The sequence below is a fragment of the Augochlora pura genome, chromosome 11, assembly GCF_028453695.1.
Source record: "Augochlora pura isolate Apur16 chromosome 11, APUR_v2.2.1, whole genome shotgun sequence".
Taxonomy (NCBI): Eukaryota; Metazoa; Arthropoda; class Insecta; order Hymenoptera; family Halictidae; genus Augochlora; species Augochlora pura.
The window spans coordinates 7,411,347-7,431,854 of record NC_135782.1 but is presented as its reverse complement, the minus strand read 5'-3'; the positions used below and the strand labels follow the sequence as shown (position 1 = coordinate 7,431,854).

The following is a 20,508-nucleotide window of genomic DNA, read 5'->3' as shown; positions in this document are numbered from 1 at the left end:
TCGACTTTCTTATCTTGTGCTGTCTACGTTTACCTAGCAGAAAGGTCCAACAGTTTTTAGAACGCGATTACGCTTTAATGATTCGACCGAATTATTTTAATTTGTTTAGATATGGTTAGTAATTAATAATATAAGAGAACCATGCTTTTTATATTTTTTGTTTGAATGCAGAACGGATATTTACTACGATGACATTTCCAATCATCAATATTTCAATCATCAATATTTATCCTTCTAGGATCAAATAAAAATCTAAGCAAGACGAGTTGTTTTATTTTGTATGTCATTTTAATTGATTGAAACCTTCGAAAATGTGTCCTTAGGCAACGTTTACTAAACTATGTTTCAACGATTAATGCCTCTAGTCACTGGCGATTTGTTTCGTAATCGTTGGATTCATAATCGTTGGCAATAACATTCATCAATCGATTAATTCAATCGCAAATCTTTTGACGATTAAAGCATTAATCATTTTCTTAAATCATTGAATCTAATCACAAATTTCAATCAATTGAAGCTCGACACTGTTACGAAATTAAAGAACTGTTTCACACAACCTAATAAAAAGAAACGATGTCTTTGACTAATTTTAAAAGAACGTTCTTTTAGAAATAAATTCTCAAAAAGATATTCACGCAAAGTTTGAAACAGCTGATGACCTGAAATAAGATAAATAATTAATTAATATCTACAATATCTGTAATTTATTTAATAGTTCATTAGCAGCTATAATGTACTCATGACGCTCGTGTTCTCTCAAACCGAACATCACAGCGGAATGCTAAAACTGCCGCATGTTACTTGACCCAGTTCGGGGGACGCGAAAATTGCCGGAGCCGGCTCTTCGTTCTCGATATTTGGAAAATCGGTGGGCCACGTATCCCCCAACACCGCCGCCTTCTGCTTCGTTGATTCCGAGCTCCATTTATCAATGAAATATCAAGAACATCTCTCGAGCCGTTGACGCAGGCACCCTCCACGCTATACCCATTTCTTCCGCCGGTAATTCACTGATCTTTTCGCTGGTCCCGGAGAGGAGCCATACGTCACCGCGGCAGCGTCCCAAATAGAATCCTGGAAAGGTATCAATCATGGCCGCGAGTGACGGATTGTCCCAGAAAACCGGGCGGCCCGGCCTGCTTTGAAATCAGCGCCACGGTGTCGCATTAGACTGCGGTTACAGTAGCGTAAGCGTTGTGTTGCCGGAATCTAGGTCCCATCGTGCCTGACAGTTTATTCCACAATCTTAACGCTCGCGGTGCGCCGTGCCGCGCTGAAATCATGTTCGGTAGTGACAATTCTATTTCGGTGGCGTTGCGCCAGTCGAGCGTGCGATCTGCCGCATCGGAAGTCGGGTCACAGTTTCTGACATTCATTTTTAGCCTGTTGCGGTCTTACGCTGGAGTAGACCGAATACGTCAAAAATCGTCGATTCCGAACTCTATTGTTATCCGAACGACAGACGCTCGGGGAAATGTCTGGTCACTATTAAAAGTAGAATAACTGTTTATAAACTACCTCAAATTATTTCAATTTTTTGAGATATAATTCAGATAAAAAGATAGAACAGTTACACATTAATTTATTGTTGATTCATTTAACATTACAACTAAGTTAATATCTATATTCATACTTACGCTATAAACGTACAATAAAATAGAACTGAATTAAATCTAAAGCCAATCTTAATAATTTTACTTAAATAAGATTGAATTTTTCTGCGAATATATTTTTAACAAAATGATAGCACATTCGATGAAATAAAACAACAAATAACATTTAATATTTAATACTTTGTAACTTTTTCTTTGCAATTAATAACAGCTATCATTCTTCCTGACTAGGATTTATAGAGTCATTTTAATGGTTTCTTGTTATTTTGATACTTAGTCTCCTTTGTAATAATGTAAAAGGTCCGGGAGACATAACTTTTGATTTGCTACGAGCTTTTTCAGTATTTTATTAAATGAAATTGCTATCAAGCGAAGTGCTGTTTGACGAGATTGCGGGCTGACATTTGGCGCACCCTCTAACTCACTGAAGCGCAGAGATTGCCTCTGCACGAATATGCTTGCTCTGTAACCACGATTTATAGTCGTGCTTTTTGTCAGTAGAATCAAGTGATAGGTTATCTTTCTACGAATTATTCACTTTCGTTATCTTCCTATGCAAACACGGCGCAAAGAAACGTAGAACGTAGGAAAGAACTGTTATCAAAATTCATTGAAGAATGCCGTTTAACTCTGTTGGTATCAATAATTTTAAATAGAAATTATTAACACTGACTGCGAAGCCTATTTTAGATAAATCTGTCGCAGACACCGACACTTCTATTTTTTTAGATAAATAATAATAATAAGAGCAAGATAATAATTGATAAAATATAATAAGAAGTAAGAGATAATAGTAAATAAATGATTTTTTATTAATAACGAGGTTTTAACAGAAGCGTTATAGTGGACGTTTACCAAAAGATAACTCAAGGTTGCTAGCCAAGTGCTAAAAGACATCTTTTATCACCTTCGGTAGAAACAGTATTAAGTGGAGTTATTTCACAGACAAATAAAAATCGGATAAACACAGGAAGAACGAAGCTACCTTCCGACTAACCTAATTCATCGGACGAAATATATCGGCGAATAGGTTGATTTCTAAACGCAGAGAACGCGTCAGAACAGCTGAAAGACAACAGCGTGGAATCCGACCGATTGATCCACCTTCGCCAGCGGTTTCCCCGGTCGTGTTTAGCTCAAGAGGTGTAGGCTAACCGCCTAAGTACTACATGGGAAACTACACCGGCCCGAACCACGTCAACGGTAACCACAATCTCACGTCGCGCACCACGGCCCATTATATTCATTGTATTCAGCGACATTGGCACAGGAATAGGGGCCGTCGAAAGAAAAGCTTGTCGTACGATGCGCTGGGAACGGCTGGATTCGGTTCCCGGAATCGGGAATCATGGCTCGGACGTTTCCGAACCCGGCTACGCTCGATCCGCGGGGACACGGCGACAGCGATCGGATCGAGATCCGATCCGGATTGAGAGATCCAGGATATTCCGGATCCGTGATCTCTCCGAGCCGCATCGGCTCGAGCGACGATGCATTCCCCGTATCCGTGCCGTGAGATCGTCGAATTCCCTGCGGCGATGCAAATCTTAGATACGTTATCGTGGCACCGGGCAATGTCAGCCACCCCCGCGAATACTTCGCCGCTCCGGGGTTATCGCGACTTCAAACGATTACGCAATATCGTGATATCGAAGACTTCGTCGACCTAGCGACTTTATTAACCCTTGTGTCAATAATCTGGGACCGTCTTTTCCGCATTCTCCTATGGTATTTGATGTTCCTGTTGAAATATTCAATACCAGGTCATCGTTATTTGACGCGTTTTGCTATCGATATATGTTTCGAGTTTACAAATTTATTAACAGAAAAATATACTAAAATTGGACGATAAAGTTTGTTGAGTAATTGGCTACTCGGATACTGTATTAGGAGAAAAGGATAGGGAGTGTAGGTGAGAGTAGAAATTCTCCAGACTGTTAATAAAACTGATAATTTGTTGCGGCAATAAATGTAAAATAAATAAAATGAATGTCATAATAATTTCTTAGAAGAGAAAGAAAATTTATATTTATCGTGTGTCTTTTATTCGAATGCTTAAATATTAATAACAAGAGATTAGAATTCCACTCTAATTTAAAAAAACTAAATAACATCCAAACTGGATAAATTATTACTAAAAATATTCATCGCGAGTCAGACTAATATTTCTAATTAATATTCTGCTATTTAATTCGCCGAAGAAGTGAAGTATCCTGTTAAATAATTTTTACGCTACCCAGGGCACATTTTACCCTACTCGATAGCTTCGAGATCAGATATTGGAAAGCTTAGTCTCGCAGTGCGCCGATCGAATGCAAAAAAGAAAGCGAAACTCTTGATGCCATGGGGATCGCGTGACCGTTCTCGGAGTCAGGACACCGAGGCCGTTTCACACGGCGAACCGGAAGACAGTCGATAGAATTTCATCAACGCCTTCGATTACACCCGACTTCTAATTGGAGCGTGCTAATATATCGATTGCATTATTGCGTTTGACTATACGAGCATGGTGTACCGTGACTCCCGGTGTACCGACCTACATGCATCATTCACAAGCGACGACAGCGCGCACCGGTTCGTTGACATTGCCTGCAACAATGCCACGTCGGATCGACTGTATCTCCCACGTTTATGCACAGGTTACTATCGTCCGGGACAAGCATTTATCCTGACAATTAGACGGGACCGTGGACGGAGAGCCAGGTGCGCAGAAACGCGACGTATAGGGTTACCTGTTACCCAAAAACTTGGCCAACGTGCAATATTCGAGCTTCAATACCAGCAAGAAACCACTGTGGCGCATAATGTATTGTATAGGTTTCGGAGATATCTGCGTTAGACAATTTATTACCGTACGTGTGTAGATATTGAACAATTTATTGTTATTGGACTGCGTATATTACGCATTTGTGACAAAAATGAATGGGTCAAATGCAAAGCTAAAATGATGTTAGAAGATTCAAGGATATTATTACATTATTTTCGATAATTGTGAAAAGAGGAAAAATATTTTCACCTAATTTATATTTGTTAGAATTGACTAACATAGTTTTTAAATTTTTACTTTTTCTAAAGAGCCGTAGTTTAATTATTGTACATATATATTATCCCGTTTATTGTTATATGTTGGACAATTTATTACTATACGTTTATATTAGAGGATGTATTATTATAAATGTGTATTAGACAATTTATTATTGCATAGATATATCAGCCAATTTATAGCTGCAGATTGGACAATGTATTATTACATATCTATATTAGACTGTTCATTAATATACATTTATATTAGACATAGAGAGCACTTCCAAAATTACGTTCGCTAAATAAAATATTAACCGATCCTAACCAGATCGAATTATTTTTGTTAAACAAGGCTGGCCGTGTTAACGACGATAATTTCGCCGGTTGTATCGCGTGCCCCGATGCTCGTTAATTCCGTAGATTTCGTGGTTCGGTAACGACGCCGTTCTATGGTTTCCCACGGCTTCGAAATTACGCCAATAAATACATCGCTGTGGCGTGCGATCGTCTAGGAATTATAATGCAGACACGTGATGAAGCCTTGATGATCAACCTTGCATGAAGATGACAATTCCGATATACATACGAGATTACTGCTGGGAAATTTTAAAAGCGGCCGCCACCGACCGGATGATTATAAATGGCAAATTTCCGCGATCCATGAAATTCCACTTAATTCATGCTCGTAAAAATTAATCCGCGCGAATGGAAATTTATGAAAGTGGTCGCCGGCGCGATCTCCGCGGCTGGACCTGCCCAATAAATTATGCAACGAGAGAGTTAATGTGACGGGGGAAAAAGAGCCGAGACAACTTTGATTATGCAGTAGGAATTATTAATTCGACGACATTCGCTGTCGGATTTTCGGGAAACCAGTGTTTAGGCGAATCTTTTTTTTTTTGAAGTTTGGATCGAGGTTCAAATTTGAAAATTGTTTGCCACGCTCGCGTAATTAAAGCGGATCAAAATGACGCGCCGGTTTTCCATCAACGCGCGCAAGGCGTGTATTGTAGAACATGTAACAATGATGTACGACGACTGTCACAATAGCTGTCTATTCAACAATGAGCAGCCAGGTATCATAAATCAAGAGCGACTCGGGGGAGACAGGTATTACGACTAGCTGCGGATTTTTACATATTTGCAATTCAAGGCTATTTTTTCGGAAGTAAGTTACGATTATTTATTCAAATCCTTGCACTGTTACGCTAAATCCGAATGTTATTCGTTGCTTTTGAAAAGGGATAAAATTTGATATATCTGTTATCAAAATCTAGGAACAGAGTATTTAGAGAGATTTATTGGAATGAGATTCTAATCCATCAAGAATTAATTCGATTTAAAATTTATTTGATACAGAATATTGATTGAGAATATATTCAATTATGAATTTATTCGAATAAATAATATATTCAATCAAGAATTATTCGGATCAAAACTTATTCTATTGAACAAATAGAATATTCAGAATAGAATCGTTATTCGAGTAAAATATTCGATTGAAAAGTATTCATTCAGATAATTATCTTAGACAAAATTCAAAACAATTTGAATATTGTTCCACATTCTATTAAGGATATTATAATATTAATTCTATCACTGCTATACAAACTTACACCTACAACATTCTTGCGTTCTGCAGATCCTAATCAAATTAGGAAAATACAATAGATTAGTGTAACAATTAATTTTTATATCTCAGCATCAAACAGCATCAAAGTGTTAAATATGAATAAATACTAAACAACATAGTTGTGAAAGAAATCGTAGTCCTTAACATAAAAGAATTATAAAAATAGCAATGCACCATTTGGAATTTAAAATCGATTCTTTTTCATCCTAGTTGATTATTTAACATAGAAGTATCACGACAATAGCAATGCACCATTTGGGATTTGGAATCGATTCATTCTCATCCAAGTTTCTTTGCCACGTTGCAGGAAACGGGGTAGATGCGATCCAAGTCATTGAAACGGTCGAACGTGCGACAGTCGCACACGTCGACCAGCGCGTGCATTCGAAGACGTCCGTCGTCGGCGACGGCCATTATTCATTCTACCCATTCTGTCATCCATCGGTTTCCAGAAGGAAATTGCGAATCGCGTGTCTAACGGTTCGAACGGCTGACACGTTTCCTTGGAAATAATTTCGTGACAGGACCCCTTCAAATATTTCGCGAGCTTCCTTGATTGATGTTTCATTATCGAGGTTGGGTATGATCGATGGCTAACGATCCTCGGTGACTTCGCAGTTGGTATGTCGAAGCTATAGATCAATTGTTGGGTAACAAGTTGTTAGAGATTCTTGGAACAAATCCCTGCAGTCGCGTCGTTTCTATCGAACTTGCACGGAATAATGCCTCGAGGAAACGCTCTTTGCGTTATCCTCAAAAATCGCTTACGAGAAAATATATTTTCTCAGAGTCCTCGTTTTAGTGCAAAGGGTTAATCGTGTTTTAAATTCTATCAAATTTATTTTCATTTAAATCGTACATGAAACATTTTTATGCAACATTTTTCCTTGCAACCATTGATACAAGAATCTTGTGTTACTCTACAAGTTGTAGAAAATAAGAAAAATTATTATCAGCCGATTTTTTGTGAAATAAAAATTGTATCGTCTAACTACAAGAAATTTATTTATTTCTCAATAATTGAAATGAGCTGAAAATATAGTTCTATAGCCCTATAAATATTTCTCCAATTTTTCACTCGTTTTCCTCATGAATACATAAAAATCCATACTCTAGCTACTATGACACGCCAACAACAGCTTCCTTGACGACATATCCCAAAAATAGTTATTCTTTCTCCAAAGAAAACTTCGATTAAACGTCTAGATTTCGAAATGCCTGAATGAAACCGCCACGCACCATTGGGTTTCGTCGGAAGGTTCTTTTTTGCGGACCGAGCCAATCGCGAGCAATTTCGCGTAACACGAACTGATTCGATCCAGCGTGAAGCAATAAATAAACGTGTATCGATCGGTCGCGGTGTATCTGTTCATCAAATCAGAAATTTCTTCCGACGTGTGAAATTAACTTGAACGGGTAATCGAGTCCGGGGATCGGGGTTTCTAGGAATCGTTTGAACGCAACGGAGCCGTACGGATGAATAATTCGTTGTTGAATCCCGAGAGCCTTCAATTATCGGTGCCCCCGGCCACATCAGGTCCCGGCATGTATATAGGTTAAAGCATCCGTCAGGTACATGCAAATGCTCTCAGATGGCTGTTAATTAAGGCTCGGCGCGACTCAAAAATTCTGGCGCGCTCTGATACCCGGGTCCTATTGCGAGGGACACTTCTCCGCCTTCGCTCGAGATCCCTTTCATTCGCACGGTGTCTTGCGGAGAACAATAGCTTCATAATAATATTTCATAATAATTTTAGTTGTTAAACAATAGAATTAACTGCGTCGGTGCCATTGAGGTAGAATTCTTTGTCTTCGCTTACGCTTTGATATTTGATAGAACGTGTCAAAGTTGTGACGAATAGACGGCGGATCTTTATGCAAAATAAAAATTATGTTAATTGCAACATATAGAAGCTAGATCGATATTTATTTTTTATTTAACTCTTAATATTCTCAATAAAGAGAAGGTAGTAAGTAGATTGTGGACCTTTATGCAAAAATAAAAATCTCTGCATCAACAGCAAGACATAGGAGAAAAGTGCAATTTTTATTCTTTTCTTTTGATGGATTGAAATTAATTTTAACTTAATTTTTAACTTAAATTTAATTTAAATCTTAAAAATAATCTAACAGCATTTATTGTTTTGTGTTAAGCTTTTGTCATAAATATAGAAAATCTGGAATCTGCTGATAAATAAATATTGAAATTAATAATAATAAATTAGAGAAGATCACATCAGTTCATATGTGAAATATAAGAGCACAGTGTGATAAGAATTGCGATAGATCTCAATTGATCAGCTTTTTGGTTTAATTATGTTAAATACGTTCGTTTCCTCGTTAGATTGTACCAGAGTACACGGAAGAAAGGCAATGGAACGAAAATGTTTGTATATCGCGTTGATTGCGACCGAAATCCAGATAGAGGGAACATATCGTTGTCGCGTTATTGGTGGAACGCGTAGCTTTGAAAATTTCCATGAGAATAGACCGCGATGAAAAATAGCCCATTCCGGCGGGTTCGCACGGCTTGGGATCCCCTCGGTGCTCAGGTGAATAGATTGGGGGTAACAGAATATCGATCGCCGGTGTAACCAACTTCCGGTTTCCTAAACGAGCTCGGACCACATTTCTGTCCGCAGCGGTGTTTCCAAAGGGAGGTCGAGAAGTCACTTGACTCGTCGAGGACGAGCATTGTCCGCGTCACTGGCTGCGCCACGAAGGAATTCAACTCACCTAAAATGTCTCGATGCCATTGTCTCCGTGGCTCGCTCTCTTAATTACAAATGGCCGCTTTGCTAGACCCCGCCATCCCTCGATTTATTGCCTTCGCAGACGATCCTCTTTTCAACGGCGTCGCTGACATTCTTCCGGTGCCCCGAGGCGCGCGCTCTCGTTCCTCGAAGTAAAGTTTCTTACCTGGAAAAACTGCTTCTCCCGACACAATCGAGTCTTGAAACAATGACAAACGATGGGGACATATTTTAATGATTTTTTGGTTCGAAACTCGATCGTTTAGGTCACAGCTCTGTTATCGGTTTAGTCTGGTGTTTGATATAATTGCAAGTGCACTAGATTTATGGAGCATTAAAAGAAACAGTTTCATATTAATTTATAAAAGTAACAAGAACGCATTTATTCTGATTATACATGAATGGAATAACTCATAAATGTGTATTTACGGATAAATGTAGATTAAAAAATTAATGACCGATTTTGACGGGTTCCGTAAACCTAATAATAAACTGTAGGTTTTACATATTCGTAGGATGAAAGAAATGTTAAAATTCAAAATAGTGTAGCAATTATAATTATTTAAGAAAGTAATTAACATCGTTTCCCAGATCTTGCAACTGATGCACGTAATTTTTATTTCGCATTAAGATCTGCAGTCTCGATATGATTGTGGATTTTATCAGAATATAATTGTTACTCGCTGTTCGCGTACAGAGTGGAGAATTAAATAGTCATTATCTAATTATTTTTATCATTGTACAGATGCAGTGTTTATCCTCATGTTGCGTTAACTTCATCTAGATCAGTTCTTACTGCACTCAGTTAAACAATGTAGTTGAGTAGCTAGATGATATCTTTTTTAATGAAATTACTTCGAAATTTTCTTGTTCGTCGGACAAGTTACTTCAAGTTTTATCCCATTGGTAATACAAAAATTGATCCCACATCACCAACAATCTAGAATGATTTAAACAACCATGAACACAGAGATAATTGCAAAGATAAATATACTAAATTACTTTTCTCTTATTACAGAGATAAACACAATAAATTACTTTAATCCTATTACAGAGATAAACATAATAAATTACTTTCATTTTATTGAAAAGACAAACACAGTAAATTACTTTCATTTTATTGAAAAGACAAACACAGTAAATTACTTTCATTTTATTGAAAAGACAAACACAGTAAATTACTTCCTGCGCGAATTGCATCGTCAAAGGCACTCGGTTTGCAATACAAAAGAAGCTTTCTATGCAGAGCAAACAATAACCTGCCTCCGATCTAAGCGTCTAACGTTGCCACGAACTCGATCGTGAAACGCTTTGAAAAAGACCTCGCGGATTCCCTAATTAAGGAATAGGCGGAATGCAGGCCGGAGGCAAACCGTGGCCAGGAACCGCGAAAATATATTTTACGACGTTGAATATGCATAGGCCATGCGAGCATTCGTTGTAACCTTTAATTAAAACTTTTAATTAAGGCCGACCCGAGAAGCCCCGATAGCAACATCGCCGGTGATCTTCTCCGAGTGTATAAAGTTTCGCGGAACGGATACGGATCCGCGAAAGAAGGAAAAAAAGGGATTCCATTTGATCGAACACCGTCTACAGAGCGCGGAGATCGCGGCGCGCCAGATAAAACCGTAACGAAACGAAAACATTCGGCTTTAGTCTCGGACGAGTGTGTACGATGAATCTTTCAAATTCAAATTTATAAGCGGCGCGGAATTTCGACCGCAAAACAAACCCTGTCGGTCGAGAACCGTTCATTGACGGTGTTTGGACGTTTTCGGAAACGACAGATATGTATCAGTATTAGGAATTATTCGAATTGTTTTCAATAAATATTATCTAAAGTGGTTATCCGAACGAATTCCTTTTAGTCGAATATTTTATGCAAGTACGATCATATTTATCATACGATCATATTTGTCGTGCGATCATTATTCGTCACACATTGTTGTACTTATTCGTATGAATTAATCGGATAATGCTTTATTACAAATATTTATATGAATTAAATTAATAATGATGAATTGTACTTATACATTCAGAATAATTATTCAAATTCGAATAAAATGATGTCGAATAAAATTTTAATTGATAATCTTTATCTCTTATCACCTGATATGTATTTGGGAGATCATTGTAATTGATTGTATAATATCGTAAAGTAACAATAGAACGTCCCACGTCTAAATTATCCATTATTTCAATACATTTAACACGGAAACAATGAAATCCAAGTTGATGCATATACGACACGATTTATTATACAAATCATTTTAATTTAACGTTGCAATTACTCGACCCTATTATAGCTGACTGCATCCTTGAGGTATAATTTTATTTTTAGTTAAAATGCGGTAAAGGTATTTTAAAAAATTCAATTCAAACGTTTTAAAAAATTGTAAAAGAAATTTTTGTACATCGGTATAAAAGGAAATATAATTATAAAAGGAAAACTTTAGGTATTTTTAATACGTAAAAATAACAATAGTTTTAAATAATCGTTTAAATAGTCGTCATAAAAGAATAATGATGATTTTAAAATTACGCGTGATTAGAAACATATTAATACAGTTTTATTCATAAATCTGCTTCGAATAATTTCACTCGCAGCTTAAAAAACAATTTGCGTCGCGCGTACCGTTGAATATCTAAAAATTAAAATTTACACGACGCGCCGTCTCGCTTTCATTAAAACCATAATACGTTGTATACAGAATAATGTATTATTTATCGGTCATGCTTCGCCGTGCTTGCGGCATCGAAATGCATTTCCAATCAATTTTACCCAATTAAGTGGTTGCTCGAGAGCCCTCGGAAGATTCTCGATGGATCCATGGAGAAAACGTGAATCGAATAAACGATATTTGAAAAATAATTGAATCGGGCCGCTTCCGCGCACAGCTTGTCGCCCAGAAATAATTCAAACCGGACAAGCAGAAACGTGAACGACGGTGGTAAATTTTATTAAAACATGGAAATATAGCGCGGCATGCGACGTTCCGCGAACCGTGAGTCTTAATTAGCAAAACGTCGTATCTACGGAGGCGACTGCCGTGGAGATACCATCGGCCATTGTGGCACCTCACCACTTGCACCCTCTTCATTTCCGTGTGACAACGCGAAACTGCCAGCGCGACCACGGCTGAATCGTTACAAGATGCACAGATCTGTGGTCGTTACACTCGACGAGCGAAAAGACTACGCTTGGACACGAAATACGACATTCGTTTTAACACTGTATCTACCGCGTGCCCATCAACGCCCTAACGCTATGGGGTTTTTGGATATAAAGCGAAAAAATTCAGCAGCAAAATTATTCGTGCACTTAGTGCATCGAAATGAAAACTGCAATATTTATATTAATATTACATGTATTCACGTATATTAATTATATGATTTACGTAAATTTAAAAAATATCGAATTATCCAAACAAAACTTAATAATATTGCTTTGTAATACGTAATCAAATGAAATGTATTATTACACCAAGAATAATCGGTTTCATTATTCTATTTATAAAATTGAGTGATAATTACCAAATTTTCTGAGTGTTAATGGAACCATTAATCAATCTTTGAGTATACTGTCATCCACATAAATTAATATTAAGTATACAATAACCGCATAAAATTATTAAAAGAAGAAATGAGCCCTGAACGCGACCAATTTGCTTTATAACAACGTCAAAATTAGATTTATTTACACTTCGTACTATTTCTATTATAACATAGCTGCATTAAAGAAATTTACTCATCACAGAAACATTTTTATATTATCAACTATAATAACTGCTAATTTTAACTAGGTTTGTAATTCCAGTCTTGATGTCGAAAATTTGTATAAATCTCCCCTTGGTCTAATTGCCGCTCGCTCGCATGAACGTGATATTTAATCAAGATCAAATTCCATGTTTCATACGGCGTTAAATCGAACATTAAATTGAAAAGTTTCCGGAAGTGTAGATCGAACCATTTCAGCCTGTGAACGGCGCAAACTCCCGCAGAATGCGCAACCACAATAAAATGGCGCTAAAATGAAAAAACTGTTCATTTAACGAAGTGCAACAGTAGAGACACGATATCTTAGCCGGTAGGCGCACCGAGCACACCGGTTGCGAAATCGTTCCCGAACGTGATACTGGGTCGACCGATTTGTTGTTGCATATTCTTTCGGATAAGCGGGCAAAGATATACGAGCGATCAAAAGCGTTCGTGCGTGTCGAATCATGGGAAAGATCAACGGATTTGCGGGGTTTGCCGGTGCAGCGCACAGGGTTATACGGGACCGAAGGTTTCTAAGTCTGCCAATTCCGATCGACGGATTCACGCAATTATACCGGCGACGGCGGCTTGTAAAATAATTCCGATTATGTTTCCGTTGCAGCCGTTGCATGATCAACGCTCCACCGCGTATCCTGGCAAGGAGAGAAGACGTATCCCTGGCCTGAGCAAAGCGCAGAGGCGTATCAAAGCGTCCAGCACGCCGGCGCTTCTGGATCGCGATGTGGAAGGGTGAGTGATTTTTCAATTAACCTTAGTAGTCGGTGTCACCGGAAAGTCTAACACAATTTAACATGACAGACTTTCTAGTAGTTCTATAGTACTTTCTATAGTTCAAGATTTTCCGGCAAATTAGACAATACCAACGCGACCGATTTTTGTTGCCTTTTAAAAACATTTGTCTCGATAATGCATGATTTTTGTACAAAATACACGCTATTAAATAGATTACCAATTTATTGCCCTTAAAATATTTTCGCTTTAATAATTATAGCACGAAGAATCTGAATATGTTAGAAATTTTTTGGCAACATTTTTCTATATATTATCTAGCAAAATAGATTTTCTATTATCTTGAAAAATGCAAATCGTTTGTTTCGATTTTAGAGAAGTTACTCTGTTTTAAATGAAAAGTGTTCACTTACATTTATCCATGATGTAATTGTCGTGGAACTGTCAAACCGTCGGAACTGCTAAATAATTGTGTGGAACTGCTTTAACCCTTTGCGATCGTATTTCTACTTTCAGCCATCAAAGCAATTTAGCTATATTTTTATTTTTATGTAAAATTAACACATATCACCGTGTTACATATACCTCAACTTTAAAAAAGTATTAATTTTTGTTTTTCCTTCTTAATCTAGCATATTATATCTTACTGTTAAAAATATTAATTCCAACCAGCGTAACACCATTATATTGACTTAATACACCGCAAAGGGTTGAACTCAGATTTAATTACGTTCAAACGTAACTTTACGAACTGAAAAATAAAAAGCAACGAATTTGTTAAATTTTAAAACAGAGGTCGCGTTCAATCAAGCATGATTGATCGAAAATTAAAAATTCAGTGTAAGGAAGCTTTCTGGAGTAACAGTAATTCGTTGGGCACCGGAAACCATCGCGGCAGAGTGATTTTATCGACAGGCCAGAGAACCCCCGTGTGAAAAGTCGGCCCCGTCGGTTTTCGATCACACGAATCCTTTTTCCTCGACTCGGCTGCTCCGTCTTTCAGCATAATTCCCCCCCTCGAAATCTACTTTCCGATATGTCATTACGAAGATTGCATTTCGAGGAAAGACTTGCGCTCGGAAATAGTATATCAGGTGGAACGGTGCTTTCTTTATTACAGATTCGAGACAATTTTCCCCCCTCGATCTAATTAGAGCTGCTCCTTTAAGCCTTTTTTCGGATCGTTATCCGTGTACGCGTCTATATATATGTATATATATATCACTTATTATAGTCCACGCGTTAGTCAGGAGCGTTAGAAAGTTTTCATTACGCAGTTTAACGGGTCTTGTTCTGTACTTCGGATGTTAATTAATGGTTTGAATTATTACACGCGTATTCATAAACGCGGGGCTATTACTCATGTCCCTCTGGTTTTTCCGCGAAGCTTTATTTTTTTTTTTTTTATTGCGTTTAGCGTACTTCGCGTTTCGGTATACTTCGCGATATTGATTCGACTAAAAAAAGACCGTGTTACGAATTTCGCCAGGTGGTTCTCGATACATTTTAAAATTAGAACTTTTATGATTTTTCAACGAACGTGCGCGAATTCTTCGACACGATAAAATTTAGCACTCGGGTGGGTGTAAAGTATTCTACAGCCAAATTGGCGTCTACTGTTCCTCTCGATGTTGAACGGTTTCTCACGTCAGTGGTGTCGAACATTGTTGCGCATCACAATACAGTAGACTTTCTGACGCTTTCTATATGCGTGAGCGAAATATCTAATTCTCAACCAATTATAAACTTTAGCAGCAAGGTATACTCTTTTGATAAAGACTTTTTGTTATAAATTATGCCACATACACGCATGACGTGCGTCGAGGCTGGAACATGAGAGCGATTTCCTGTTTCTGGATACTGTGAAATCTTCCTTTTGCAAAGGCATCAATGAGATTGACGAGCGAAACAATAGAACGAGATGCGCTATTGTGTCTAAAAATGAAATGAAATAAAAAAACATCGAGACATTATGGTGGCTTCACAGTTGCAACGTGGTATTGAAGGTTAATTGGAAAAAGACTAAATATATTACAACTAAGAAACGCTAATATTTATAGTATATTACTTCTCTCAAAATTGTTGCATATACTTTATAGTAATTTATCTCTGCACTCAATTAAATACATGTTGAAATATTCTGTTGATTTTACAAATATGAAAAATGATTAAAATATTTATTTAGCGATATGAACCTGATACATTTAATTAAAATAAATATATTCTTTATTGTGTGTAAAATGAAACTCTTGAATACTCGTGATATGTATCATTTGAGATTTATACGTTATTAAAAACAAACAGATATTATATGTTCCAATTACGTTCTTCAATTAAGAGAATATATAACAAAAACTTCATTTTTCAATGCTATTCATGTCCATAATTTCTTCAAATACTTAATACAAATTTAGATACATAAAATACTACTCCCAAAAATTGTATCTAATACATTTTAAGGAAGTTAATAATTTTTCTTATCATGAATAGCTAGTTGCAATATACTAACCTCTGTGACGTTAAATAAATTTTGAAATATTATTTCATACAAACAAGAATATTTCATTAAAAATTTCCAATACTGTTTCAAATATTTTTACCCAGGTCTGATCGATAATATATTATTTATTGTCATATGTACTATCGTCCAAGACTCGCAAAATGATGTCTGAGAACAATATCAGAATTACGCCATTTTATTCTCGAGTCTCTGATTTTATCCCGCGTTCTTCAACCCATTGTCTGAAACTTTGATGCAATAATCTAGCCGAATTGATTCGACGCGCCGATGAAAGGAGTAACGAGGGGCGAGGAGGTGTCGAATGAAGAACGAGAAGAAAATAGAGCGTTGATGACGGTCTCGTATTCAAATGTTCTCCGAGGGGCGGAATATGTTCCAACAACCGCGTGGCCCATCATCGGTGGCCCAGAAGGTTCGGAATATCTTTCGGGTGGCGCGTTCACCTTCCTACCCTCGGGTTCAAACTCCCGACGTCGTGTCTCGTCGTGCAAACACCTGGGCTGCCCGAGATAAGTTATGAAACCTGTCTGTTCCGTGCCTCGTGGGCTTTGCACGAAGATTTTCCTGTTTCAGGAAGCCGTGTTTGCGCCCCACAACAAAACGAAAACTATATGACACGGGCAAATATTGAAAAAGCGGTACCTAGCATTCGTTGGAGGTGAAAGCCGGCGCAATCAAAGGGATTTTCTACCGCGAAATACTTTTTTCCTGCACTTTTGGCATTTTTTATTGAAAAAAATTATGCTGTCTTTTGCGTCGACGTTTTTTAAATGTATTTGTTTATTTTTTAATATTATTTGAAAAATTTTATAAGGGGTGTTATCAAAATTAGTACCATGGATTATAAAGTTTCTTTAGAATCATTTTATTATTTTAAGTAATTTGATTTAAATATTAAAGTATTTCGAGGGTGATTCTTCAATCTTTAAATAGTCAATCTAGAACTTCAATGAATGCGCTTTATAGTAGTATTTATGGAAATAATTATATTCAATTATATATATTAATAATTATATTTATAATATTATATATCGCATATTTTACAAATATGGTTGCCCACGACAACGCCAGACTGGCAGTACCAGCAAGCAGACGCGTCGACGCAACACTCGGACGTCTTTCGAAAATGATCCAAATATTAGTAAAAGAAACAAAGTACACCTGCTTCCTCTTCCACGAAATTAGTGAAAACACGAAACTCGCTTCTGTGTCTGTCGCGTATTGAATAAAAATGGAAATTATGAACGATAGTATTCGGGCAAAGTCTTGCCGGAAAGAACGGATCCGTTCTTTGACGTATTATCGGGACTGGTGGCTAGACTAAAAATAGTTCGAAAAACACAGACGGTAGATCGAAGAGCGGGGAATAGATCAAAGGTTCCTGGTTGATTGCGTCCAGGTTCGTTTGAAGAGCTTCCTCCTGGTTCACGACTTTCCAACGTGACCTCCTGATCCCCCGCGGAGCCGGAGCGTGTCTCGGCAGCCGGGGTTGTTTGCCGAGGCACGAATAAAGACGTTATTTCGAATGACCGTCTCTCTCTCGCTCTCTCTCTCTCTTTCTCTCTTGGTTCCATCGACTTTGTACCTGGACGAACATTCATCCGGTCGTTGCACTAATTACAACGTGAATAGAAAATCTCTCGCGACATCCTCTTTAGTTTCACGGTAACCGTCCCTTCGCTTCCGGTTCACCTCTGCACGGAGGAGACTCGCTCGTTAGTGTTTCATGAAGTTCCCTCCGTCTTTGACGCCGCGGCGCATTCTCTATTAATTGTAAACACGGCTCGCGTACCATTTAATCGCTTCGTTTAGAAATCTTCGACGGCTGCAGCCAGGTACTTTCGATTTATCGATACCACCCGGATTCATTGTCGCCCGTTCAACGACTTAAAGGTCATGGTTAATTAACTCTTTTCACTCGGAACATTGTCCGTGTTCGTCCAAGAAAGTCGTAGAAAATGTAAAATGATAGAACATTTGTAAATGAATGTTGTGCAAACGATCTTGTGTGTTAATATGGCGGCTTAGGTTAACCCTTTGCTCTCGCAAGATTTCAAAGTAATTCTACCGAGGTTATAAAAGATATAAAATGATAGAACTTTTGAAATAATTCGATTGTTTAAATGAAACAAGATGTAGCAATATTTTAAATAAATCTTTATACACTGTGACGGTGCGTTTTAACACGGTAATGGTAAAAATTTAATAAAGTAAATTGCAACGCTTGTGGATAATACGGAATCTTAAATATCGACTGTAAATATAGTATTAACGTACTTAAATTATTAAAAAGAATTAAGAACATTGCTACCTTCCTCAAACGATTTATTGAAATTACTAAACTAAGATATATTTATTTATTTAATTCCCGTTCCTTCCAATTGAGGTTGAACATTTTTATAACTTCGAAAATACCAGCACAAAATTAAGGACGATTTCGCCATCTTCATAATGAAGTATTAAACGGTGTGACGGAACAAGAACGTATTTAATCCACGTCCGAGTAATTCTTTAAACAGTGACGTTAACAAATCCGATCGACCGTTATCCGCAAGAAGTGGCATTACCTGAATGAATAATTTGCCAGACGTCGGACCGTTTCTCGCAAAAATACCCGAAGATCGTTCAATTATTTCGCACGGACGCGCGCAGTACTCTGAAAATAGACGACACTCCGTGCCTCCCTTTTCACCCGATTTTTATCGGGCACTGGGAAACTCGGCTGGTTTCGGCAGTCGAACGTGGCACGGCATTATTCTAATTCCGAAGTTTCGTAGAACGGCAAGTTTCCTGGCTCTGCCGAGCCTCCCTCACCTCCGTTTTCGCTCCGTTTAACGCCACGAAGTTCTCCTCGTCGTCGATGCTTGCTGTTCCAACGTCTGAAACCCTCGATTCGAGACGACAGACAGGAGGACGAGAAAAAAGAAGAAGAAGAAGAAGAAAAGAAGAAGCTGGACAGAAAAAAGGCTTGCGCGCGGCAGAATCCAATTAAAAGTTCCGTAATCGCCGGGGCTATACGCGAATGTGGATCAACGTTTCCGGTTTGACGTCTCCGGCGATTGTTTCCGGGAGATTTAAATTTTCCTTTGAAACTCTAAGCCTTCTTCTTCTCTTTGCGACGCGGTGATCTAGGCGGTGATCACCTAAAATCGGCTCTCGGCTGTCCCACTTTCGTCCTGGACGCGCTCGAAGAGACGCGCTTTGAATTATTCTTTCAGATTACATTCTCTTCGTAGCTGACAATATAATCTCTGTCGTAACTGTCAAAATCCGTCACCGTTGATGAAATATTTGTAGTCGATGCGACACGATCGCACTCTCACGCTGATGCAGGCGAAACGAAAGATTGCTCCTCCAATTTTGCTGATTTCAGTTTCGGACATCAAGTAATTGAAATCGTATTTTTATCATGATTGTATTATTTTAATTCAGAGTTGGACAGAATTTTATTTTAATAAATAATATAAAGACTGACGAATAAAGCTTTATTCGACATTATTAAGTAAATATCTAATAAAATCTTATTCGAATAGCACTTTAATTAATATCAGAATTTATTCGATTGTGAGTTTATATGATAAAGAATTTGAGTGAATAATTAGAATAGTTAGAATAATTTACGAGCAGTAATAAATAATCGTTATTCGAATAGAATATTAAATTCGAAGAATACATTGAGATAATTATTTTAAATATATATTTATTCGAAACTCTATTATACTCATAAAAACGACACGAATTTTATAAAATGACATTTATAAAAAGCTTCGTCGTTGAAGAACCTAAAATACAACATATTGATTTTTAAATTTAAAAGAATGAGTTCGCTGCGATCGGTACACCACAGAGATATGCAGTAAACCCTGCCATAAGTGTCGCTCGACGGAAATTGGATCAGTTGTGCAGAGGATACTGTATTTGGTAATTCGACACGTAAGAGATAGACAGTTCTCGAGTGGTTCTTTCTGGAGTGGAGGCATTATCTTTTAATATTCTCCAGAGCGGTATGGATGCCAGGCTCCTCCGGCGATGTGTACGAGAAACTTTTTACCCTAACTGCCGGACGCGGAGAACTTCCTACTTTCCCGCGATCGCGTGGAAGGAGTTTCTGTTTATCGACCCCACCCCTTCAATTTCCGGATACCGAAAACTATCCTTCCGGGAAGAATTTTTCGCGAGCTGCTCGGAGCGATGCAACGACGACTGCGAATCCGTGACCCGGCTGAAATATAAACCCTCTGCGCTCGAGTGGTGACTCTGAAGCATCGCGAAAAGTTATTATATCACGTTCCAAAAACCATTCGATATTGTCATTTTTTGTTTATATTTAAAAAGTCTGACACGATGGAGATTAAATAATTTAAATGAATAGATGAATAGATTTAAAGATAAAATGGCTTTGGCTACAGAGGGTTAATTTTATAAGGTACCCTCTTTAAGCATTGTTTAATC

The 20,508-nt window shown here is 37.7% G+C and overlaps 1 protein-coding gene across 3 annotated transcripts in view; it reads left to right on the top strand.

Annotated features, from left to right (window-relative positions):
• Nucleotides 1-20,508, top strand: part of Rhogef3 (Rho guanine nucleotide exchange factor 3) — a 149,725-nt gene that overhangs the window by 108,392 nt on the left and 20,825 nt on the right. For all 3 annotated transcript variants that reach the window (XM_078195130.1, XM_078195129.1, XM_078195128.1), the window contains exon 4: nt 13,408-13,535. In XM_078195130.1, coding sequence (XP_078051256.1) covers nt 13,408-13,535 — 128 coding nt within the window. The remainder of the gene's footprint in view (nt 1-13,407; nt 13,536-20,508) is intronic.